This window comes from Haliotis rubra, unplaced genomic scaffold (assembly GCF_003918875.1).
Source record: "Haliotis rubra isolate DU_JTF1 unplaced genomic scaffold, ASM391887v1 Scf50, whole genome shotgun sequence".
Taxonomy (NCBI): domain Eukaryota; kingdom Metazoa; phylum Mollusca; class Gastropoda; order Lepetellida; family Haliotidae; genus Haliotis; species Haliotis rubra.
Genome location: NW_025767191.1, coordinates 3057355 through 3085278, shown reverse-complemented (window position 1 = coordinate 3085278; position 27924 = coordinate 3057355). Strand labels below are relative to the sequence as shown.

The 27924-nt window shown below is 41.4% G+C and overlaps 2 protein-coding genes across 2 annotated transcripts; both read right to left on the bottom strand.

Annotated features, from left to right (window-relative positions):
- Positions 1-1226: 1226 nt before the first annotated feature.
- Positions 1227-17624, bottom strand: LOC124291842 (lachesin-like). The gene is made up of 10 exons (XM_046728912.1): positions 16976-17624; positions 13924-14027; positions 12364-12574; positions 11511-11614; positions 9091-9295; positions 7977-8141; positions 7257-7385; positions 3964-4017; positions 2249-2536; positions 1227-1641 (listed from the first exon to the last, which is right to left on the bottom strand). The coding sequence occupies exons 1-10, from the start codon at positions 17052-17054 to the stop codon at positions 1628-1630; spliced, it is 1353 nt and encodes a 450-aa protein (XP_046584868.1). The 5' UTR covers positions 17055-17624; the 3' UTR covers positions 1227-1627.
- Positions 17625-20699: 3075 nt separating this feature from the next.
- On the bottom strand, positions 20700-26882 carry LOC124291882. The gene is made up of 6 exons (XM_046728948.1): positions 26747-26882; positions 25556-25723; positions 24586-24695; positions 24198-24326; positions 22867-22957; positions 20700-22276 (listed from the first exon to the last, which is right to left on the bottom strand). Exons 2-6 carry the CDS (start codon positions 25718-25720, stop codon positions 22106-22108), a joined length of 666 nt encoding a protein of 221 aa, XP_046584904.1. The 5' UTR covers positions 25721-25723; positions 26747-26882; the 3' UTR covers positions 20700-22105.
- Positions 26883-27924: the final 1042 nt, after the last annotated feature.

Below are 27924 nucleotides of genomic sequence, written 5' to 3'. Positions count from 1 at the left end.
GGGCAAACCAAAGCATTTAACCAAACAATTAAACACGTGACGAAGACCTCACTGCACATAACCCCACCTCATAAGGACTATGTTCATTTATCAGATTTTAATTTTTAATCCTTATTATTGATGCAGAAAATCAACTGCCGGAACAAATAAATTATACATTTGGCAATCTGAGTTGTCGTAAAGCATCACAAACACTGTTAAAACCCAACCTGGCTGAACGCAGTTGCTGAAACACTGCAAACACAACTGTGGTACTCTACAAAATACTTATCAAAGAAGCAGTTCCTATTGTCTGATTGTAAACCACCATCAGCTATTGGTGTATTGTTTGCCTAACGACTTCGATAACTATTGTAAAACCTTTTGCTCTACATTTAAATCGACATCTGCTTGCTCACATATTTATTCATAATGTACTAATATGCATTCACGTGTTTTGTTTTGCATGAATAAGTCCAAACAACCGAGAATGCCTTTTTTGTACTTATACACCAAATACACACTTTGATCATAAGTGCAGACATGGCGAGGAGAAACCAATCTGGTTCAATAATCATTTTTCTTTTAGCTTACAGTAGTTAAGTGTCGCTATTCTCGACTTAGTTGGTTGAAACCTACTTTCTGGAATCTGCCGAGTGGCCTCGGCCTTCACTGACTGCCTTGTTAGGCCAAATTAGATAATGGAGTTGAAACATCTTTTGAGCTGCAATAGGTTTTGTGCAAGATAGCCATTATTGAGTTTGTCGCCGCGATTTAATCGCTCCTGTTTAGTTGAAATCTTCTTGTGTTGATGTGACCGGTGCACAAGTAGGAATCCCCCTAAGACTTCTTCACATGTCTCTGTGCAGCTTCCCATGTTCACCTGCCAGGTACACGCTTCTCCTGCATCAACACTGACATGCAATCAGTTTGCAAAACCAAACAATACTTGGATAAATATCACCAAGCTCCCGGTGCCAGGATCACCATTTGTTTGGATGACCTCCAGGGACCCCCACAAGACCATCAGCAAATGGCAGAACCATCTGTTTTGAAAGCATAATATCCTCTAAGAGTAGGAATGTCGAGGTGATGGATTGAAAATGAGGGCACTCAAAGCCATAAACCCCAAATGATTGCTGTTGTTCTATGTCAATAGAGAACCTCGGGTCAAGAAAATATCGCATTACATCGAAACATCTTGAAAAATGTCATTCTTCCATCATTCGTACTTAATGAAATTAGAATGATTTATTCTTTCTTTTATTCAATTCTCGGATACAAAAAGAAGCCAGTATGTTACAAACAACGCGCTGAGATGGCGTTGCTGAGAACATCAAAGTTTTTCACAGAAAGCGTGAGATATGTCACGAGCGTGGAGTATTTCTCTCAACACTTTAGATAATTAACACATAATAATTCGAAGCCGGGGAGCACCTGGCCACTTTGCGTCCTCAGAACAGTAAATTTCATAGTCATCTACACATCGACTGGACCTGTCCAAGTATCTGTAGAACACGTTTTGTCCATCCAGGGCGTCGACCTAATTGGTATGCCCCGAGGGTGAATGTCTTTGTACAGTTGTGGAGGGAACCTCCCGGGCTTCAGGTCTGTGGGCATTGTCTCGGTATTCTGCCAGAACTGGAGCTCATTTTGAAGGTTCTAAACAGAAATCAAACAAGCTTAATGAGACAGACGTGACAAAAAATATAGATTGTTAATAAGTGTTTGTGCTGCGATCTCCTTCGCCAAAACAACAGCAACAACAAAAACAACACAACAACTTCCTATTGACGTGACAGCAGTTCATAACAGAACATGCAGTGGGAAGACATTTGGATAGTTAGTCCTTGTGATTTTGTAAAAATAATGAGATGTAATTTTGATTGTATTTGTCTTGCATCCGGTTCACCCCAGGTCACAAAAGCAAGACAATGAAACATTGTACTGGCATCAATGGACAATTATTTTTGGCACACATCAGAACTTCCGGCTGAACACGGTACACCTGATGATAGGCATGATATTTTCATTTCTCAAGACAATGACATTTTGTAATTTAATTCAGTTACATCACGAGGTTTAAAGCTTAAACTATCCTAGCTGGAACTTTTACGTTGTGGAGCTAACAAGCATGGCTGGGTTGTTGAAGGACTTTACGTCCTGATTGGGCGGAACTTGTATCCGTGCCCGCGAGCCACCACCAAGAGACGCAACTGCGACGTCTGAGTCATCAAAGAAGATACCAGCGTCATTAACGCCGACTTACCAACGAGTGTGACACTTGTGTTTACGTTGCCTCTGTTGTTATGGGCGAAGCATTCGTATTCACCATAATCATTGCTTTCCAGGTGCATGATCCGCAACTCGGACTTTTGACGGAATGGTCCGTTACTGGTAGTGCTTGTCCGATGTTTGTAACTATTGTGGAGTCTATTTCTGTGGCGAGTCCAGTGCATAGCAGGGGCTGGGTTACCCACGCTGTGACATACGAGATAGGCAATGCCCCCCTTGCTCTTCATCACCTGCTCAGCCTCCATATAGACAATTGGTCTCGCTACAAAACATACAAATAATATTAAGAGTTATGAGATGAATCAATGCAAAAATAAGTGAAGTGAGGGAGTACTTTAGAGAGGAACTACGGGTGGTAATCCAGTGCTGTCTGTACTGAAGGTACAATAGACGGGTCAGCGAGGATTGGTCCTCCTATTATTAAAGGCACACAACGATTCACTGCAAATGCTGAGACCGGGCAGAAACAAGGACAACCATGTGAGTGAGTGAGTGAGTGAGTGAGAGTGAGTGAGTGAGTGAGTGAGTGAGTGAGTCTGTTGTATTTCACTACATGGAGTGGAAAGAAGACGTAGAGGATGAGCTTAAAATGTCATGGTATGTTTTAGTTTAACCCAACAAAATGAATAAAATGCTGACACCTACGGTCCTAATCAGGATGATTTTAGGATTCGACCGACCAAAGTGATATATGAGCCACCGACAGTCTTAGGATATAGATCGTGGGATGAGCAGGATTAACATCTCTGATTCTCTTTGATCTATACTTAGTTTGTCATACAGGGGTGAGGCTCAATACAGCCCATGCTAGTCTGTAAGAGTCCGTAAGTCTAGATTTCTGCAATTTCAGTTTGAAATGAAGAAAGTCTCTACGCGTTTTAAAAAATATGTTTTATTAACATTTTTTTCGGATAAAAATACCATTGCGTAAAACATATAATTCATTTCGGAGGCTAAATATTGGTATATATAACCAGTCGAGATAGTAGTTTCAGAATCTGATTCTAATCTTGCTTCATCTAAGGCCCACAGTTCATAGTGAGATGTTGTAAAGGGTAGGTAATGCGGTTCGGGGACTGTGAAAATATTTACTGTTGCAGGCTTGAAACTCGTGAAGTGTGTTGAAGTTTAATTCACACATCGTGGACATGTCGTAAGGTTCATCTACAACATATACCAGTAGTCTCGGTTTCCTCTGTAGGTAGGATAGTAGCAGAGCACATTTATACCAAGGATCCCTTTCCACATTGAAACTCTAATTTGTGTCTGGTACCAGCGGTAAGTGGGTGGGTGGTGGTGGGGGTGGGAAGAGAGACATGCTTACCCATCCCGCACACCTGGTGTCAACACTCATTTACAGTGAGAAATCCATATAATGTTCCCTTCTATTTTCACTTTTCAGCTCAATGGAATCTGTTTCGGCAGATAACTGAGCATGACTATTCTCGGCCGTTGACGTTAATGTTCGTAAAAATGAGATGGTTGTGTGGAGTGGGCCTTGTTGCGTAGAAGAGCCAGGTACGATTCGTGTCATAAGGACATTGTGTGTCGTTTTGTGCACACTGATGTTTAACAGCTTCAGTTCCACTGAAAGCGGCCTTGTACATGACTCGCATGTGTCGGAACAGACATCATCTTACTCAGTACACCTACATCGGGTGTTAAACCCGTGAATCACGTGAAACATACCTGGGCCATTGGGGGTGGCTGGTGTGGTCCGTGGGGCAGGGGTCGTCGGCTTGGCTGTAATGGAAATACATTCTTTGAAAACATGGATTTGTATAATCCAGTTTATATCTAGTCAAATGCGCTTAGACCATGATAGGTATGACTCCCACGGATACATTATGTTTTCATATTCATTCTCAGCTTCCTGGGGAATATGTAACCCAAACAGCCACTGAGGCGCTAAAAGGTTAATAGTTGTATGAACATATTCTCCTACCGGGTACCCATTCTGACCAGCGACATATTTCGAACAAAGCCACATGATTCAGGAGACATCACATACGCTTCATGTTCTTCTGTGGGGCATGGCCCTGAAACTCTCATGAGATTAATTGCCAAAACGGTCACCATTCCGTTTAGGTTTCCTTTAGTCATTTGTATCCATATAATTGTATCCAGTATATCGGTTTATATATGTATAAAGCATTCATTGAGTTTCATTATGATAATTTGCCCCATGTGTTGTCAACTTCAGAATATGTGTTTTAAGTATCCTATTGGATCACGCCATTTTACTTTCAATATAGGCAATTTTTAGTGAACAGAATATCAGATATACCTGAAAACTGAAATGAAATCCCCGTAGGAAGTGAAATGCATTCCAACTTCGTTATCTCGACCCCGTTGTTTCCAACGTACGGGTGTCTCAGAGCTATACCGCCTCACTATAAAGTACACATATTAACATTGAACTTTTTTACTATATAGCTTTTCCATGTCCCGTTATCTCGAATGTTCCGATATCCCGAAGTTAGCAGGTCCAACTAGTTTTGAGGGAACGGGGTTCAAAACCTTTCCAAGTTTCATTAAAGGTCACATGCAACGTAAAACACAACTTTGCAGATTCTGATACCTTTCGGTATGGACTTACCGAAACAAATCATCAAAAATGCAAATTCAACATATAAAGTTGAAAAATAACGCGATGAAAAAAACCGCACGAAATCGGAGTTCAAACGATTCACTAATTTTCACCCAGCGCTTGGGGGAAAAGTGGTTTCAACAGCTGGGCTGCGCTCATGGCACATGCGCAGTGAAATAGGTTCGCGCAGCTTGGAAGCGGGTTGTCTGGTGAATACTCGGTGAAGGCTTTGGAGTGAGCTATTTTTCTAATGTATTGTTGATATTGCACAGGCGCAAGCTTTTTTATATGTTATGACAGTAGATTGCCGATTTAACTGTTTGTATAATTTCATTTGTCTATTTCACCACACGTTCTTCTTACCGAGTCACTTTCTCAGTTCGATACTTAAAAGCAATGTCATTATTTAGCGTCTACAGAATTTCTAACTGTGATATAGATATGTCGTTGTCACAGACAAAACTCAATGTCTGTTTTATTGACACCTATGTGTCTGCCTGCCTGTCTGCTAATGACAATATTCAATACACAACTTCGATCACTGACCACATGCAATTTGAACTTAACACCTATCAGGCTATACACCATAAACAAAACGCATTGATTTATGGCCCGAGTTCGGTCTCTGTCACATTATGTAATTACACAGACAGGCAGGTGTGATACTTGTACACATGACATGTTATGTTGATTGCAAAATGTTATACACAAAAAATGAGCATGTATTTACAAACACCAACAGCTCTATATATACACACACAATGAGCCGTGAGAGCATCGGCAAATGAACCAGACGTTACACTTGAGTGCAAACCCACCTGCTCTGACTGGGTTCGGTATCCCGGCTGCTTCGTTTCTTGGGAAGTAAACCCAAGTACAAAATATGCACTTTTGATTTGCGATTGTACGCTTATGATTTTGCTTATATGTTTTTTCATAATCAGCAATGTATATTATATGCCATTAATAAGTGATAATTGTGTTTTAATTATGTTGGATTTTTTGTTTGCATGTGACCTTTAACTAGTATACTTTGGATGTTTTTCACATGTAAATGAACTGATGGGATGAATAGCTCAATTAGTAGCTCCTAGTAGCTGAAGGCAAACAAGTCCATCGTAATCGGCAGCAGCGGTGTTTCTCCATTCAGCTATGATTTACACCAACAACCATTGTTTGCGTCAGACACCGTGACATCTGTGATACTGGAGATTTACATACCAGGGTCTAAATTTCGTAAACAAGATCGTTTAAGTAAGGGAGAAACAGCCTAATGTGTTACAAATTGAGCTCTGTGTATAACATCTGTTAAAGTCAGCATCTGTGTGGGTTCCAGATCTTCAGCAGATAACAGATTGTCTTGCCACTTCACTCAAAGCCTACTCCTGTGAGAGTCATACGGATAACCTACGATCGAAAACAGAACACCCTGTTCTGACCAATCAATATGATAATCCAAATCAGCTGTATGCATCAGCAATACTCCAAGCATCTCTTATAACGTGTCACTGGTGACTTGGTGTTCGTGTGCTTTTCGCGCTTTGTGGTGCTTACCAGCAAAAGCCTGATATGAGGATGCAGACCTAAATTTTCTAAAAGGTATACGATTAAATTGCAAAATGAACGCAAGTTGACCTGTTCACTCGTCACATTCAATGCCTCTGTAAAGCTCTAATCTCAACATTACATACACCTTTACTTGTTTGAGTGATGTTTAATATTTTCCTGGAAATATGCTATAGTCATAGCCTTCTAACGCCTAACAGGCAGCTTGGGTTATCCGGGGTATAATGTGTTGTGCCTTGATTGTTAGCGCTATGAGCACACCTAGTGTGGACTTTGGCGCTATATAAATGGACACATTATTATTATTATTAGTCATAATTATGCAGTCGAATCCTGTAGTCTTGAAGTCGGATATAAGGAAATCCCTTGCGGTCCAGGGCCCCGTTCCTCAAAGCGATCGTAGCGCTACGACAGTGGTTCGTCTTTGTTAAAGTATGGGAGGAAACCATTGTCAAGACCGAGAATAATCTGTTATGATTCACTCCGTCCATTTTGTAACTAACCGCGCAGCCCCTTATGTATATAGCTAACAGCGGTCGTAGTACTCAGATATTCTGTGACAAATTAAGAAGGGACTTTAGACAATTCTGTTGGCAAATTGTAACTTTTAGTTCCACCCCATGACTGTTAACTTTTTGCATATAATCATATTAGAATTAAGTAGTCTATATATCTATGCTGAGCATTTGAATAAAAGTAGAACACAAAAATGAACTGTGTATAAAGGATGTAAGTGTAACGTTCTCATACTTTGGTAATTGTGTGGGTATATCACTTCGTTCCCGGCATCAAGGCATATTTTCATGATAAATATACAACTACCCACCTTCCACGACCAACATGACCCTGCCTCTGCCGGAGGGGTAGACGCCGTTCCGACCTGTGCATGTGTAGTTGCCACTGTCTTCTGGTCTAGCACTTGCAATCTTATGCATTGTACCACGCCCTTCCAGATCTGTGGAGAAGGAAAAGATTACATACAATGTAAAGTATAGACTGCCCCTCAGTCCCTGAACCACATTATTTTCCCTGTTGCCTAGCCCTCCTTTCAATGCTAAATCCCTAAATGAAGCAAGTCTCGATTTCTTCAGGTTCTAAATTTCCCATCTCACTGGGGCTCCTTTTCCATTTAAATGGGCTTATTATTTTACTACCAAAATAAGGGGCGGTGGGTAGCCTAGTGGTTAAAGCGTTCGCTCGTCACGCCAAAGACCAAGTTTCGATTCCCCACATGGGTACAATGTGTGTAGCCCATTTCTGGTGTCCCCCGCAGTGATATTGCTGGAATATTGCTAAAAGCGGCGCAAAACTAAACTCACTCACTCACTGTCAAAATAATATACATTCAGAGACTAAGCGTTAGTCTAGGGGAAGTAAACTCTTGGTAACCGTACTGTTACCGCACCGCGAGGGCATGGCGAGGGCATGGCGAGGGCATGCTTACGTCAAGACAAGCTGTTTAGCTGACATAATTTTATTAGTTACGAAAGAAATCGTTTTTTATGGTTGTATTGATGTATTAGCATGTGTTTTTGCCTTTGCTTACTTTTCTTGACTTTCTTGCCAGCAATCATAACACGTGCACTCCAGCTGACCTTGGGGGCAGGGTAACCCCTGAAGTTGCAGACCAAGGTCGCGGGGCTGCCTTCCTTGACATTCACCACACTGATGTGGTTTGTCGTGATGAGTACGGGGGCTTGCCTTTGAGGACCTGGAAGAAACGTTCATAAAATCATCGTTAGAAGTTGACGTTTCAAGGCTGGGACAGTTCAGACAATGTATTTGTCGGTGTATCAGATGTAACATCTGTTGAGGAGCGTGTTTCAGGTTTGCGCCAGTGTTGAACAGTATGAGGGCAATGTAATCCAAGAGGCATAGTAATGGCAAGATCACCATCTTGGCGTAAAGCTGCGAGAGTTATGGTTGCACAAAGACAAAAGGTAATAAATAATTTTCGAAACTAATATCAGCGAATCCTATCCAGGTAAAGGGTGCAATTCTGTCAAATATATTGTTTACTGAAACCACTGGTCCCATGTGTACCCTACATAGTCAGTACTAAACACTGCATGATTACTTCAAGACGATAAGGTATACTAAATGCGTCATAGCATAGAGTGACAGGGCGTGCTAAAGAGGGAATGGCTGCATGGGTACGTGAGTTGGCGGTGTTAAACCAGCAGAGCAGTGAGCTGGTATCTTTCATGATCGGACATGAAACAGACTGACCATTGACCACACGGGTACGATGTCAGGCTAGGTATACATGTATGTATAGTTCCAGTGAGTGAGTGATTTGGAGTTTACACCGCTTCAACAGTTTTCCAGCAATATCACTGCGAGAGGCATCCGTAGACATGGTAGAATCGAACCCGGACCATAATTCTGACGAACCGACACATCTGCCCTATTACGCTATGTTCTGGTTGTACCTTTGCTTACACATGACGATTCGTAAGAGATCTTGTCGTAAGAGGCGGGTAGTCAGGCTCGCCGACTTGGTTGACACAATTCATCGCATCCCAATTGCGCAGATCGATGTTCATGCTGTTGATCACTGGACTGTCTGGTCCAGACTCGATTATTTACAGACCGCCGTCATATAGTTGGGAAAGAGCTGAGTGCGGCGTTAAACAACAAATAAACAAACAAAATCGTACCTTTGCTTCTTAGTGTGAAGGTGCGAGTGAGGACTGGGTTGGTGTTGACGATGCATGTATATGTGCCGAAGTCGCTGTCCCTGACGTTCCTGATACGAAGACTCCATTCTTCCCGCGTGTTGTGCTGGATCCGGAGACGGCTGTCACTGGAGAGGACCTTCTTCCGAAACGCCAACACTCCACCTCGCTCCCCTACCCACAACACCTGTGTAACAAAGTTGGGAGACTGTCAGTTTCCGGATTATATTTCCGTCAATCATGGTTCAAATTCCCGACATATAAAAGCTGATTTACAATAAACCCGATGTTTCGTTCACAGTCATATTGCTTTTAGCAATATTCTAGCACTATCTCAGCGGGGACACCAGAAATGGTCTTAACAAATTGTACCCATGTTGGACCCGGGTCTTCGTTGTGACGAGCAAACGCTTTGTCTATGTCACGCCGAAGACCTAAAAAGTTCGATTCCCAACATGGGTACAAAGTGGAGATATTGTTGGGATATTGCAAATGAGGCGTAAAACAAAACTCACTCACACCTAGGCTAGGTAACGACAAGTACCATATGACACTACCAACGGATCGAACCTGTTCAACTCACGCACTATTCAACACACAACGAAGGAAGTCGCTTTATGAAAATACTAACATTTTGCTCACCCATATTTCTACAGACTCTACCACAATTCTTATAACAAATTCATCTACATATTGCAGCGTTTGCTTTGTATTGACAGAAATACTTATGTTAAATCAGGTTGGTTTTACGGTATCACGGATGTAGTTTAACCTAAGGTTTTAACCTATTCACGAATCACATTACAACCAGAGATCATATTCTGGTACCGGTGTATATAGTATCTTCAGAAGCCGAACAATCACTATCAGTGGACAATAACACTCATATTACTCATTTATCCTATTTACGCTTGTAAATAGTTCCACATAGTTTCAACACGAGTTCTTTGCGAATACTGGAGTGATTAGATTTTATTGACAATCAATTGTTGAAAAACTTACATTCTCCTTCTGAAGTTCTCCTTACGCGCCGTAATGGAAGGGAGGTAACTCTTCGGAGAAAACGTCCATTTGATCTGACATGCGTCTCCGACATTGATCATGTCGGTATTCTGCCGACAATGTTGATTGCCAGGGTGTAAGTTGGTATTCGAGCATTACCAGTGTTAACTAGAGTTTAAAGAGGCCACCATACATACAACCTAAACTTAACCCGGGACCCAACTGCTAATCACCCCTGATATACCTCATTATATTCTACTTCTAAGTTACAAAAATAATCATCCAGTCACAGTGGTGTGTTTTTCCTGCTGCAGTATTATAAACACCAACATCTGGTTATTTGTTTTCAAACACAACCCACATTAGCTACTGATATATTTTCTGACAACAGGATACCGTTTACTGTATATTGATGACTAGTGCGTGTGTCTATGTACAGTCGAGGCAATAGCATACCTGACGCTTCAGGGTGAGTATGTTTTTACGCCGCTGTTAGCAATATTCCAGCAACATCACTGCGGGGGACACAAGAAATGGGCTTCGCACATTGTGCCCATGTGGGGAATCGAACCCGGGCCTTCGGCGTGACGATCGAACGCTTTAACCACTAAGCTACCCCACCGCCCCTCTTGTACAGATACATCACACATCAGAAACCTCTCCTAGTCTCTTTGAAATGTATGTTGGAAATACCTCCACCATATTTATATGACTATATTTAATGCATATTATGTTTTTTCAATACGTTTGCTAAACTATTATCAACGTGAATATTTCAATGATCATAATACATTTCGATCCGCATGACAATGCAAATGATTTCAAGGTTTCAATATTTTCGTTTCAGAATGTGTCAATTATATTACTCATATCAAACATACCAAAAGGACACCTTAATGAGAAGGACTTTAACGCCATGTTGAACTTTGAGAGTTAAACATCAAAATGTGGTGTAGACAGAAACAAATTGTAAGTTTAGAGAGAGTGAGTGAGTATGGTTTTACGCCGCTTTAAGCGATATTCCATCAATATTACGGCGGGGAACACCAGAAAGGTGCTTCACACATTGTACATGTGGGGAATCGAACCCGGGTCTTCGGCATGACGAGCGAACGATTTAACCACTAGGGTACCGCCCCTGTAAGTATATAAAATGCCAACAAGCAAGATTATTTAAATGTAGGCTCGAAATGCTAGTACGTAATGCGTATGGATCAGGGATTTCAGTCATCCACAATAAGATGACTTCATTACCTTGTCAGGTTGCCGACGGCTTAACTTCCTTGGCCATGTGGGCAAGTCCTGTGAGCTTGGTCCGTGGTTCGAATCACATAAATGGACTCGGGTAGTTTTGGTGGAATACGTAGATAGTATTTCTTATGTAGAAACCGTTGTCTCACCTTGTGTTTCTTGAGGTTTTTAACATTGCATGGCATCAGCACCGTCTGTCCAACGTCTACTTTCAGGATACTCTCTGTAGCCCCGATGTGGGTGTCGCCGTTCCCTAGAAACAGGTACGGACGTTAACGTAAGTATGTGGGAGTCATTCAACCAGAAAACCCGTTACCCCGAAGTCCAAGTTGCCTGATTCAGGACATGATTCAAATATATTCATAATCCTCTTAAAATGATATATAAATCAAGGGGTGCAAATTAAATCAGTAAGTGTGGTTGTTGTAATCACATTACGGTGGCTGTCAACCAGAGTCTCAACTTGTGAACTTGAAAACGACATACTGGGATCGATATGATTTGGGGTCCCCATGCTACATATATACGTACATAGCCAACAATCGCTGGAACAACATCACCTATAGGAATTCTAGCATCGTCACCAGACACCGTTCAACAAAGCGATCGCAATGCTATCACCTTATTGTTACGATGACTTTGTGGAACGGGCACTATGCGGGTTGTAAGAGGTGACGTAAGAGGCGACTGAATGGGTCTGGTAACTTATGTTGACGGTGTCATATCGTACCCCAACGATATAGATCGATGCTCATAACTTCAATCACTGGATTGTCTGATCCAGACTCGATTATATCATACCAACGCCATATACAATGTAACTGGAATTTTGCTGAGTGTGGCGTTCAACAAACAAAACAAAACGAAAGGAAAACCAAATCATAAAAAAGCAACTCCTCAGAAAACCCCAAAACACCAGAGAGCGCCAATACACCCTGCAAGGTAATTAAATCTTCCAAACAAACAACGACCAGCACCATCGCCGTCTCCAAAGGCACCCACCTGGCATAATGATTGTAAGAGTCTGCGACAATTCATCGTGTCCAGTGACTCGACACTCGTACTCCCCGGCGTCCGACGTGTCCAGTTTTCTGATGTACAGTGTCCACCTCTTGGTGGCAGCGTCGTGAACAACCCGGTACTTCTTGGACGGCGTAAACTTAGCTGTTCCTACAGAGATGGGTACTGGGTCGAACAGCTTCCTCCACGTCACCTGCAGCACGGACGGAGACATCATAGTGAGATGGTCGGGGCAGTCAAGTCTTTATGGATCTACTATAGACAAATGTCTTATTGGACAATTACCTCCCTCTGTCATTACTTTATACTGTTGGATGGCTGCCAACAATGACAATTCTTTATACGCTCAAATATTATAGGGCGATTTACACCCTAGACTATTTCCCTCACGATATTCACTGTTTACAATAACAACTGGTTATACTAGTAGGCAATCACAACTCAATCACCACTCTGTTCACTATTTACTGCAGGAATATTGCTATGCCGAATATACACCCCCAGTATATATTCACTAGTTTACGCCCCAGTATATATTCACTAATTCACACCCCAGTATCTATTCACTAATTTACACCCAAGTATCTATTCACTAGTTTACACCCCAGTATCTATTCACTAATTTACACCCAAGTATATATTCACTATTTACTACAGAAATATCGACGCTTTGGACAATCACCCTGTTACTTATTCACTATTTGCTTTTGGAAAATAACCATACTAAACATTCACCCGATCATGCATTCACTATTTAATACAGTGAAGCTGCTAACCTGACGATCACCTTCTACGTATTCACTATTACTACATGAGAAATGTTATTCTAGTCGATCAACTCTGTTCACTATTACTACATGAGAAACGTCTCTCTGTAGCTCTTTATCTGATCACTGTTTATAACATGGGTAATGCTGCTCTAGATTATGAAACCCGTACCTATTCACTGTTTACTGCTTGAGAAATGCTACTCTAGACGTTCAACTCTGTACCTACTCACTGTTTACTGCTTGAGAAATGCTATTCAAGACGGTCAACTCCGTACCTATTCACTGCTTGAGAAATGCTACTCTAGACGTTCAACTCTGTACCTATTCACTGTTTACTTCTTGAGAAATGCTATTCAAGACGGTCAACTCCGTACCTATTCACTGCTTGAGAAATGCTATTCTAGACGGTCAACTCCGTACCTATTCACTGTTTGCGGCTTGATAAAATGTTATTCTAGACGGTTAACTCTGTACCTATCCTCTGTTTACTGCTTGAGAAATGCTACTCTAGACTCTTTTCTGTGTCTATCTACTGTTTATTACCTGAGAAATGCCACCCTGGACAATCACCGTCTACCTATTCACTGTTTACTACATGAGAAATGCCACTAAAGAGGATCACATCTCTATCTATTCACTGTTCACTGCAGGAAAACTGCTGACCTTGAATATTTACTATCTACTGCAGGACAAGTGCCACCCCACTACCAAACTGACCACAACAGTATATGTTTAACTGACGTTGCAACATTTAACCCAACGTTACTCTTACCGTATTCCTGCCCAGGTTAGAGACGGTGCAATGCAGCTCGGCGTCGTTCCCTATGTAGTAGGTGATGTTGAGCTGGGGAGCGTCGACATTCGGGATTTTAGCAGCTGAAAGAACGAGTGAAAAACCAACAGTCACATGATGAATGTATCCACATTTGTTGCGTTTGGCGAAAAGTTTTATTAGAATATTGAAAAGGTGGTCATGATTATCTTCAGTTTGGGTGAGTGAGTGAGTGAGTTTAGTTTTACGCCGCTTTTAGCAATATTCCAGCAATATAACGGCGGGGGACACCACAAATGGGCTTCACACATTGTACCCATGTGGGGAATCGAACCCGGATCTTTGGCGTGACGGGGGAACGCTTTAACGCGTAGGCTACCCCACCGCCCCATCTTCAGTTTGAATCTGCATTTATTGTTCTTGAATTTACGTATCTCCCAAAACAAAATTCATCACATAGTTTGTATTCTGGAATACAGATGCTCCCTGCTGTTGCTGACAGTTCTTCCAGGGCGGGGGCGTCCTCAAGGCTGACTAGCCACTCTTAAACTCTATTTATCAATCAACCAGCGTGAGACTATTTCGAGATACGCTTGATACTGATGACTAGTACACGACCAATCCTTATATCAACTCCACTCTTCCCACCACTACTATCTCTACTACCAAGTTCCGGGACAGAATTCAGCAACCCATGCTTGTCGTAAGAGGCTACTAACGCGATCGGGTTTGCTCATTTGAGTAATGCGAACATTACCCATTACTTCATTATCATAAAGTGCTGGTTAACCCAAATAGAGATAAGACCCAACTCGGTCTACTCCCATTTGTGAGAACTCCCAGTTGTGAGACTCCCAGTTGTGAGACAGTGGAGTAGGTAATTAGCAAAGAAAACACACCTTACTCCCCTATCTGATAGAATGGATTAACCCCAGCTAATTATGCATTTAGCTATTTAACTGAATCTTGTGGAGGTAACTTAATGAAACTCTAAAAGATATAGTAATTCACCTACTCAGATAAATGGCTTTAAAAAATAAACACTTTGTGTAGGTAACTTCGTGATCATTTGAAAGAGAAATTAATTTACCTACTCAGTTTACGTGTTTGAAAAATCTAGCAATAACTGTTGTAACTATAATTAATCCAAATGTATTTATTAACCTTTGACTGCTCTTTCCGATCACCATTATGGCAGGCCGTCAAGAAGTAGAATATATCACCAGTTCACGATAATCTTTTTCAGTATTTCAGTAGCTATAGAAAACAATAAATGCTCTTCAACGAACAATGTCTTCTGTGTTAACTAACTCATTAATGAACTATGCCTCCTGCGGGTACTCTTCAGCAACAGGGCTGTTCCCACTTTCATCGTAGGGATGGGGAAGCACCACCTGTGTGCACTGAACCATTAATTAATGTGTCTCCCAACTGGGAGTTCTCACAAATGGGAGGACACCCCCAACTCATCCCTAGATACTTTATTAGGTGCAGTTCTACCCAAGTGCAAAATACCCTACACAAACTGTTATGAATACTGGATAAAAGTAGTCATGGCGCCAAACTCCAGTCCTACACATTAAAACTGTCAAACCTTGAATTATATGTGTGAAATAAAATTGCGTACGGCAGATTTATATAATTATATAAATGTACATATCAGACAGGTAAATTCTGAAAGCCTTCAGAGCCTGATCTGAGAGAACTGTCTTGCTACGATTCGCGAGCTTGAAATGGATACCAACATACTTATATTGAGATACAAAGCTTTCTCCATCAAGGAGACCATTTCCTATTTCCTAAACACGAGACACGCGGTTTTATAAATACTATTAATTTAGTCTTTTCCATATTTGCTTTTATTTGTGATTTAAAACAATATTTTGGAAACCTAATCGAACTCATCTGCCAACCTAATGCTGTACTAACACCACATCGTCGGTAAATAATTACATAAATGTTTGAAGAATAGCTATGACCCATACATCTATGTCGTTCGTCTCCCATGAATATCATTTATAAGAGAGAAGAAATGGAGACAACCCGAAAAGGACCATTTACAGAAATATGTTCAATTTTGACCACCAACGTTATTGTTTATACAAAAAGGCCGTGAGAAAAAAAAGCTTCTTAAAACTACTAATCGTTTATATAGGTGTTTACTTCATGAACTATACAGAGCGTTAGCACTACATGCTCTCCGATGCTTAATTGTTAACCTACGGGCCCGTGTGTGTTTAACTGTTTATACGTTATCTAATGAGCTTCCATGTCTACACTGGTAATTCACTCCACTAAGCGTTTATCTTCCTTGCTTGTGCATCGTTTCCCGTTCCTTTTCAGTTGAGGCGATAACTCTCGAGCGTTACACAGGTTCCTCCGTGTGTTTCTACTCCAGCTGATAGTTACGTATGAGTGTGTATACACATAGATTAAAAGATTGTTTGTTGTAAAATCTCTCACATCGTAATTCATGCCTGTATCTTAGAATATTTACGCAATTCAAAATGGCGTCTGGAGACGTGTTAATTGAAAACAATTCCTCGTATGATAAAGAGATGAACCGATTTGACCATCTGGGAGTGAGACGGTATTTCAGCCATATTGTGATTGGATAAAGTGACACATTTATACATTATACATAATTGTTTTTTTTTAAAAATGCCATCGATGGACAGGAATAACGAATAGCAATATATACAGATTTGTATAAAACTAGTTATAGAACTCTAAAATTGTCTGACTACATGTATTTGGAATGATGGGTCCCTTAAAACAGGTGGTATAGCTTAAAAACCACACGAACCTGTAACCCATATCTTGCGAACATGTCACCGTACTATTACATAGTATCATAAGCATATTTATATGTTCAAAACTATGTAAAAAATTACCACAAAATGTAGAACTGTTTAGCAATCGTGGCTTTTTAATATGGTCTGTTGATTATCGAATACGTATTATTATACGCTTTCGAATACGTTTTAGCATACGTTTTTGATAGTTTTATCAAATGACAGTGAACATTAAATAACGATCGATGTACACTTACCTAGGGTGACTCTAGAAAATTCCAGTGTTCCAACAATGATGCACATACACACAGATACTATCACACCGGTGGAAGCCATCTTTGTATCTTTGATTGTTGGATGTCTACTTAACCAGTCAAAGAAAACGTGTTATTCCAAAATCTTCCCACTATCGTTCATATCAACGTGATGTCACTCCCAGCGAGCCTTGGCATGATATGTGCAGATGTTTATATCTGTAACAGCACCGACGGTGTGTAAACAGCAGCGGTACTCTCTTGCATTACACACCATTTGCAGGATTTATGGAACCGTTAGAACCAATTACCAGAGAATACCAAATATCTGTTTCTTATGAATATTCTTCGGAAAGAGCAGCAGTGGTCTCCCTTGGATACTGGTTCAAATATTCACGTGAAACGGCCTTTCCCCATATGCATGATTCGAGCTGTGGTTCACGCTCCAATTTTGGGGAAAATCTTTTCTCCACAGTTCTGCATTGAGCAGCAATCACTAAAATCCCACGGGCTATGTTCAGATTGACTCCGGTCAATATATACTGCTGCACAATGCCACAGCAAAGTACGACCCACGTTTTCCTTTCCGAAACTCGTGAATCACACTGAGTGGTGGGAGATGGGCCCCAGACATGTACAGAGGGTTGCGGAAAATGGGAGCGGATGTGCCTGGGTCGTAAAGTCATTAAGCGGCCGAACTCTAATGTTCATTAGTGGAAGGTTATTTACGCATACGAGGGGGAGGCGTAAATTAGGGCTATCATAAAAAGAGAACATTGTTGGTTTTACTATCAGTTTCCCGCCATGTGTTAACATTTACAACATGACGTCTAAGCACTGATTTTTAGATAAGGTCATCATTTTCGGCACAGGGTCGTGCATTTGGCGTCGAAACACGAAAGCTCTTTGAAGTCCCGTGCTAATGTGTGACGCAGTTGCTGAGTTTATGTTATTTCGGCAATCTGTGAATGTCATTTGGTTTCAAGGACGACTTCACCAGTTAAAGTGTTACAGATACGATGAGAATTAATTACAAGAACGCATCGACCCTAAAACATGACAACTCTTGAAGACCTTGGTTTTGTATACTTATACACACATGAAAAGAAGTATCGCACCAAACCAACATTTTACATTTGGACCATTCATCATAGCAAAGGAACGTATACAAACCTCGGTTTTATATACTCGCTGGATAAATTGACACTTAAGGAATACTTAAATGGTAAATCTCGTAAACGCCCAAAGAACTAAAAAGTGTAGTTTATACAGATAAGCAAACGTTGCAAAAGAAATGACCCATCTTGCAGTGCTATTAACTATGGTGGTGCAAAGTGATGTCTTTTTTAAAATACCGGCATATAATTATCAAAGAAATCGCATACGCACACACACACACGCACGCACGCACGCACGCACGCACGCACGCACGCACGCACGCACGCACGCACGCACACACACATATTTGAAATAGCATCCCTCCTCCGCTATGACTGCATCAGATGTTGAATTTGATCTTGAAGTATTTATAAATTTTGTTACATTCTTCATGGGGAGCTTGTTCCAATACATCATTTCTCTCTGGGGGGCGGTGGGGTAGCCTAGTAATTAAAGCGTTGGCTCCTTACGCCGAAGACCCGGGTTCGATTCCCCACATGGGCACAATGTGTGAAACCCATTTCTGGTGTCCCCCGCAGTGATATTGCTGGAATATTGCTAAAAGCGGCGTAAAACTAAACTCAGTCAGTCAGTCAGTCATTTCTCTCTGGCGTATCTTGTGACCCATATTGTCCCAAACATGCTCCAGGGAGTTGGGATCTGGCGGGTCAACATAGAGCTGCTACCTCCTCATGGCGTACAAATTCACAGTCAAGGTGTGGCCTAACACCGTCGTCCATTGAAATGCGGTACAACAAAACCCTGACAAAGGTTGTATCCTCCATCGGAGTTGTAACTTCTGGACCTGAACAATAACGTTATTAGCTTGCGTATATTTTCTGGCCAATCGGCCGATAGTCGGTGGCTGACAACCTATATCTCTTGCAATACCTCTCATGGGCGGATCCAGGAATTTATTTTGAAGTGTGTGTGTGTGTGTGTGTGTGTGTGTTTTTCAGGGGGTTCGGACCCCCCCCCCCCTCTCCTTTGCTTCAGCTACGCAAAAACAATCTTCAAGTTATTTTCAAAAGGGGGGTTCGTACCCCCCCTCTGGATCCGCCAATGCCTCTCTTTAAAATGCCAGCATTCTGCATACCAATAACCTGCCATCATTGAGCAGTTGTCATTTGAGGAGGCCCCGTATTTGCTTATTTACAAACGACATATAGCGATGTCCCAAGTTTTCGAGCTGTTTTATTTGACTGCAACTGGATAGTTGCTTAATGATGGGTACATGTATTGCACGTGATGCTCGCCTGTGATCTAAAATCAGCATGTGAAGCATCAGAAGGATCAAACTAATCATGCGAACAAACATAATTATGACAGGAATATAAATGGCTGTATGGGTTAAAAATAATAGGTGTTGCGACACCTTTCCACATGTATATATATTGCTAATGGTCATGCTCGTTCTTGTAGCATGGTCATATATCAAATGTACATACTGATTTCTGATTTTTTTCCTTTGCAGATACTCGTATCTCTGAATATATTTAAGAAGACATTTAAGTGTACATTTCACGGATGTTTAATCACGAGGACGGATGTTGGAGTGCACAGCCGCCTGGTAGTCCCATATATAATTTGTATCTTACTTCCAAATTTGTTCGGTAATGGGATGGTTTTCGCGAGTTAGTCTATAATCGGATTTTCTCATATCCGTATCATTGCATTGTGAAGTATTTCACATTCACATGGCTGATGTGTCATCGTTGACCTTCAGTAACGGGCCTGTGCCAGGTTGTGTGCTGTCGGTCACTGGGAATGAAGCGGAGGGGAAGGAAGCTGGGGTGAATACCGGCTGTCGCCGCACTGCGAATAAATACTGTCGTATGAACACGTGGGAGAGACCTTCCCACGGACAGCGAGTGACCGGTCATTCTCGTAAGGAAGGGATTAATTTTTATAGAGATATTTTATCGGTCGCTGCATAAAAACGTACATTTTTCAATAGACCTAGTGTCTTCAGTGATCTATGTGTTTGGGTACAGCCTTAGACAAAGTTAACCTTCCTTTAATTTAATTAGTTTGTTGTTCTTTAAATCCCAGCTCCACTTCCCCGAAAGTCAAACAATGAATCTGTAACAAGGCTAGCTCTACATTGCTCAGACTGGAATGACTATATCTCTGTGAGTTTAATGGAGAACAAGGAAATAGAAAAATACAAAACAAAATATTTGTTGATGTGTGTTGAGTCTATGTGCGAGATCACGTCATTGGTGAGTGTCTGCGACCTGTAAAGATTTCAATAAAACCAGAATTGATCTTCAGTAACGCAATCACGCTTGTGGTCGCACCAGGCGACTCTTCCTACCCAAACCCGTGATCAGGTGTCAGCCTTGCTAATTTGGCTGATACATGTCATTGTCTCTCTATTACGTACATCGATGCTCATGATGTCGATCACTGGATTGTCTGATCCAGACTCGATTATTTACAGACCGCCGTAATAGAGCTGGAAAATGGCCGAGTATGGCGTTAAACAAACAAACTCTGTAATCCATTCTCTGTAATCTTGCTTACTAGTGCTTCTTAATGCCCCTCCCCCAACATATGTAAACGTTGGTTGGAATTTGTGATTAGTTTATTACGAAGAAGCATCACAGAACTCCCATGATATGGAAACCATGAGACATATATATCAGTGAAATGATTGACAATATGGAAGCATTATGTCAGACTGATATATGAGAAGAGAACGATACATCATTTGTTTAAGAATGATCGGTTATCATTTCGCCAAGTACCAAGTACCAGGGCACATCAAGGTTTAAAGGACAAAGATCTGATGTACCTTTTAGGAAAGATATCGTGGTTATAAATCGTGGATTGTATGTCTACGTAACGGATCAAGCGACCATTCAGCATATTGTTAAAATCACAATGTGATGACCTGCAGTATTTACAAATAATCCAATTCACAATAATTTCCACTATGCCTAAAAATATAAACGTCAACGCCAGAAAGTAACCAGTCTTACACAAAGCTATCGTAACACTACGACTGTGTAAATCTTATATATGTTACAGTACAGGAAGTACGACAGTCGTAGATCCAGAGCTACGATAGCTTTGTGAAAAGGGATCCAGGCTTTCGCCAGAATGAAGCAAGGAAGGGTCACCGTAACCAAGTAACTATTTCCGACCTAAGCAGGCTATGCTGCGAGTAATCATTGGCAGGCATCTCTTTATGTACAGCAAAACACATTGTTGGTAAAGTAGAGTATCACAGACTACTGTGGCCTACATGATACGCCTTCTAGAAGCTAACCATAAAATGCACTTCATGCGCACGTACTTACAGATAGTATCGTGCATGCGAACGAATGCACAGTTGGACACCAAACCTTTACTTGTGTAACGTGAGTGGGTTTTGGGGGTTTAATGCCGCTTTGAACAGTATTTCAGTTCCATTACGGCGGGTCCATTTAATACTGGAGTGATGCTGTGATGATAAAGTGATGCTCGTCTCACACTTTTACCGCTTTGGCGAAACCCACGTGCTGAAGTTTGGTGCTGAACATCCCAGACACATAATTTGAAGGAACCTGGTTACCAAACCATTCTGTAGGTTTTGGCAATCCCAGGAACGCAATTTTGCACCTCAAATTACGGCGCCTTAGCCGACTGGAAGCTCAGGCCAGACCATGAAGTAGAATCTATCATCACTATTGTAGATTATTACAAGAACATATAAAATCAAGGTATGACAGTGGTCATTACAATTTACAAAGGGACATTCACTGAAAGACGAGCATGTTTTCAACCTTGCCCTCCATTATAACACAAGTAACAAAAATCTGTAACCGGACATAGACGACATCTACAAGGGTTGTCATTATATGACATACATCACATGTTGGCACTTGTTGTATGACATACATCACTTGTTAGCACTTGTTGTATGACATCCATCACTTGTTAGCACTTGTTGTATGACATACGTCACTTGTTAGCAATCCGCTGCAATGTCTATGGATAACTGTCCCTTTCACCTGGGAGTGGTATGAGGGGCTGTTCCTCGCCGTTTCTGACGTAGATCACACGTGTTCTGTCGTTTTGTCGTTCTGCCGAGATGCACAGGAGGCTGATGTAGATGAACGCCAGGATCATGCACAGGAAACTGATGGTCCAGGTACAACTCTGGAAGCATGACGTGACACTCGTGTATTGATTACCACGAATACGATTAACGATGTTCGAAAGAACTGAGTAACGTTATGTCCCTCTACACGTTTTGGTAAACTTCAACACTGAGATTTTCTGTTCTACTTTTTCTTTTCTGATGTTTTTTCTGCAGCTGATGTTTTTTTCTTTCTGCATTTGTTTTTTCTTCTGCATCTGTTTTTTCTGTGATGTTTTTTCCCCATTATTCCCACTAGGATCTAAAAGGCTAAAAACATATTTACTTCATAATTGGGAACAGTTGTTCTTCCAAGATGGTCGATAACATACAACAGGATTTTCTGTTCTCCTAAATTTACCCTGCATTTAATGCTTCACCATTTTTGGTCATTGTTACATCTCCCAAATAAACAGTCCATGACATCAGAGGGCCCCAAAATATATACTTATTATCCCTCATTCATTACTGTGAGTATTTTAGATTTTGTCGTTGCGTTTGACATCATTTGCTTCAAAAAGGCGGGCGTCCAGCTGTCTGAGGACAAGTACAACAGAGCTTCATAATGTCCCTTTCGTTACAGTGTGTTACAGTGTGTTACAGAACTAACCTGTTGTATAATCTCCGTTCTGTAATACATCGTCATGTTCAGCTTCTCATATGCCAAGTTTTTGTCATAAAATTTAGCTGCCGCCTCACAACTGAAACAAAGTATGCATAAATGTTATCAAGTATCTGGGCCATACCGATTTTGGGGTTTTATAATAGTTGTATCCAGAACAATGCATGTCGTAAATAATGGCGCCTGAAGTACATCTGAGCTTGGGCGTGTGAAACTATTACCACTAGCGTGGGACCATTACTGCAAGAGTGGAATCAATATTAAAAGGATGAAAGGTGAGGAGAAATTGGGTTCAACGTCGCACTTAAGAATATTTCGCTCATATGACGATGTGCATGCGTGAAAAGGATGAACTATTTTTATATGACGTGTGGAAAGAAAGCATTGAGTGATTGGGCTCAGTTGTAGGAACGGTGTGTGAACAGATCGGTTGCATCACGGCTTCTTAGCTTATGTGAGTGAGTGAGTGAGTGAGTGAGAAAGCGCTTTCAGCAATATTCCAGCAAATTCTCGCCACAAAATCATCCAGCGGGGGACACACATTGTACCAATGTGGGGAATCGAACACGGGCCTTCGTGACGAGCGAACGCTTTATCCACTGGGCTACCACTCGCCCCAGCTTAATGTGGGGTGAAAACGGAACGACACGCATGCTGATGGTGTTTAACACTTTGATGAAGCCGTTCGTTCAGGCAAGGCGCTGACAGACAAAATGCTGGCTCTGAATAGTCACAAATGTGACCTCTACAGTAATATCATTGTTTGGGAGTGGGTATAGTTTTATGCCGCTTTTAGCGATATTCCAGTAACATAGGAGCGGGGACACCAGAAATCTGTTTCACACATTGTACCCATGTGGGGAATCGAACCCCAGGTCTCCGGGATCACGAGCCAACGCTTTCACCCATGTTTGGGTTAGAATGTTATTCGAAAGCCCTTTGTCAGGTCTTTCCATGGGAAATCAATCGAGCCAACGCTTTAACCATCATCTCTTTTCCGTGGATCTTTTAAGATGGATATGGATGAGTGAATGGGTTTGAGTTTGATTCCGGTTTTGGAATATTTCAACAATGTAACGCACGGGACGTAAGGGAGGGGCACCTCACACTGCACCCATAAATGGGTAACAGAACCCGGGACTTTGTTGTGTCGGGCGAACGCAATAACCACTCGGCTACCCTACCGACCACGGTGCATATTGAATACGAATGTACGTGACGTTTAGAAACAGAATCAGCTTACCGCTTGATCTCGTAGTTTGAAATTTAATATAATCGAGTGGGTTTAGTGTACTGATACAAACGTCTCATATACATACTCTGTTGCGTTTGGGAACGTTGTTTGCAGGTTCTTGCACCACAACAAGAACTGTGTTGTCAGAGAAGCGGATCCTGTTAATCCAAGAACGCTGACTATGACGAATATCACAGTTTGCAGGGCAAAACATCTACACATAAAAACAACAACATGAAAATGAATTAAAGCGGCGACTATATAAACTATATATACTGACGAACATCAGAAAGTACACACCTGGTGTTTTGAGACTATTCCCAATAAAACCATAAATATTTTACTTGCAATGTTGTACTTAGGTACAATATCTGTGGTGTTTTGGAAACACTTGCACATGTTTGTGACAAAGCAGAATCAAAACACTTTTTAAATACATGTATATCGAAAATCTAGACCCTGGACACACTCACAGCTTGTTTTCCCAGCAACAATGGGCGAAGAAAGACAGGATGCTCCACCCCGACACGGCACCACAAGCGTACAGGACAACGCTGCAGAAAAACTCCAGGACTGAGTCGGCCTGGGGGTGCGGTAAAGGACAATGTTATACACAGCATCATCACTGAACTAATGAACAGCGTTTTCCTTTACATATCCTCAAACAACTGGAGCATGGAACAGCCGGTGTGGCTTACAGCATCAAGAAAATTCAATGGGTTGCAAAATGTATCTGGTTTGTTTGTTGTTTAAGCAATATTCCACTCATATCACGCTGGTTTCAAAATAACCGAGACTGGGCCAGACTAACCTGTGATTGATATTATGAGAGTAGTTCAAACACAGATGGTATACAATGACATCGATCAGTCATCGAGTCTGACAAATCAGAATGTTTCGGATACATATTGAGAGGAATAGTCCACAACATAAATGCATCGCTCCATAACGTGAACGGGTAGAAAAATATAAATATATGCGTATAAATATCGAGAAGACACCAGTTAGAACAACAACTATAACAACACTATTATCGCCAGGCTGCTCTGGTTATAACGTACGTCATATGGTACAGCTACTGCAGATATACCTGTACAGTCGGTATCGATGACTGTCATGAAATATGTAACCACTATTAGCTATTTTCCTACATCTAAATGATTTAATAGTAATACCTCAACCATAATTGTTTATATGAATATTAACACGTACTGTTTCATCTAAGAGATTTCAGCAGCAGTCACGTTGTTCGTGAGTGAGTTTAGTTTTACGCCGCTTTTAAGCAATATTCCAGCAATATCACGGCGGGGACACCAGAAATGGGCTTCACAAATTCTACCCATGTGGGGAATCGAAACCGGGTCTTCGGCGTGACGAGCGAACGCTTTAACCTCTAGGTTACCCCACCGCCCCAACATTGCTTGTGAAGGCGTACATACTTACATAATGGACCTGATGTCCCACGTTGTCTGTTAATGAGGGTAAGCAGTTAGCTTCAAGTCCTCGCATTATGAGAACGCTGAGGATACAGAATCCAGCCACAAGGCACGTTAGGATGTGCAGCAGCGTCACCGTCCAGCGACAGCATGTTCTTTCCTCGCGCGGCATCGTCTACGACACAACATAAGAATTACGTGACATTGTGCAGTTTGGAAGTATATGTGTTAGGAGTATGATTTTACAGAGCTTTCAGCCATATTCAATCAATATCACGCATGGGACACCAGAAATGGGATCCGCATTGTACGCATGTGGGGAATCGAACCCGGGTTTCGGCGTGACGAGCGAGCGCTTAAACCACCAGGCTACCTCACTCTCCCAATGTCGCCGTATGAACTACCTGTCTGGGGTTGTTTTAACGTCGTGTGCGGGGGAGAAAGGGTGTAGATATCATACAACAATACTCTGATCTTGGCAAGACAAACCATTTATTGACACAATGATTGACACGCCATTGGGGCACCATGACACATTATCAGCAACTGAACATTCACACATGAAAATGATTCATTCCTCGTTTCTGTCTGGTTTTAGGACAAGCTTGAGAAACGTTATCAATTACCATAGCCATAATTCATCCAACCAATATATTTCCTCAAACGTAATCATCAAATAATCAGATCATCATCATCATCATCACTACCACCACCATTATTATCATTACCACCGCCACCATCATCATCATCACCATCGTCATTATCATCATTCCCCTGCCGTGATGTTGCTGGTATATTACTAAAAGCGGCGTATAACCATACTCACTCACTCACTCATCATTATCATCATCATCATCATCATTATCATCATCATCATCTTCAATCAATCAATCAGTCAGTACAGGGATGGGGTTTCCCAGATGGTTAACCTCCTTGGAGAAAGGCTTGAGGAGGCGGGGTACGCTGAGGGCCCGTGTCCAATTCCACACAGGGAACCAATGAAAAATCCAGTATTAATCTCCCTCGACATGACTTTGCAAAAATAACAACACAACCACCGACCGTCATCGACACCATATGGCGGAAATCACATGCCATGACCCAGTCAGTTACGTCACTCTCTTTCAGTACTGAGGAAATGGGATACACAAACTACCACACAAAAATGATATTTTGAAGCTCGACATCTTACACCTACCCGTCTGATGTTTCCCGGGTGTACACAGCCGCTCCAAGGTAACTTATCTCTCCCAGGTTACTTATCTGTTCCGGGAAATATGGCGGCATGTGTTGCTACCTACTGGGTAGACTGGGTGCAGGGCGTCATGTGCTCTATAACAACATAAGATAACGGTCCACGTGGAAGGTTACCTAATGATATCCTAAAAGGTCACACTAGCATATTCATTAATACTGACTATATAAATGATATTTAAGGCGGCTTGCATCGCATTCAAGATATATTTTGAATAAGGAGGAGAGTAAACACCGCGGAGTAAGGGGGGAGTAAGGATATTCTCAGAAACGTTGTGTTCCTCATAATTAAGAAGTTGACATTCATAAAACACTTGCGTATTTTAGCACTTCTAAATGCCATTCAACGACCTGATATATTTCAATGTACTCGTTTCTCGGGAAGGTACAGATACTAGTACATGTACTTCGAATCCCGGATGGGACTCAACCCAACAAAAGTACTAGAATCTGTACTTTACTAAGAAAGTGCAATCCCCAAATACATTTGACACCTTTCTAAATGGCACGGTGTATTCATCGGAACAGCTTAATTTGTTTCCAAATGTTTCACTGACAAGATTACGTCAGATGCAAGCACCTATTTTGAATTGTTTATTTTTCGTTTCGACAATTGACTTGCCTTTGCAAGTAACGTGTGCCAATGAAAGGTAACAAACGCTCATAGTTTTGCGAATACCTTGTATCATCACTATTTGATAGTGATTCACCGACACATGCTCATCGTAAAGTCGAAATCATACACTTAAGAAGAAGAAGCAGAAGAAGAAGAGGAAGAAGAAGAAGAGCGTAATACTAAAATTCATTGCTTCAGTCTGCTTACCCCAGATATTTATTGTAACTGTGGAAGGGGCTTTGTCCATTAATTACAAAAATATATGCATTGTAAGTATCTTAAAATACCCGGCAAATCTCTATCATACGCAAAAATATGTCTTATTAACAGAATGTGATTACGAAACAATTGTGACCATCTGGTCATCGTGGAGAAACGTTTACATAATCATACTGTATTGTATAGTATACCTATCCAGAAAGTATTTATCACAACACATTGACTTCAGATATCCATACTGTCCAGCAAAATGTAATATGTAATTGTAATAACATGTGATATCTGTA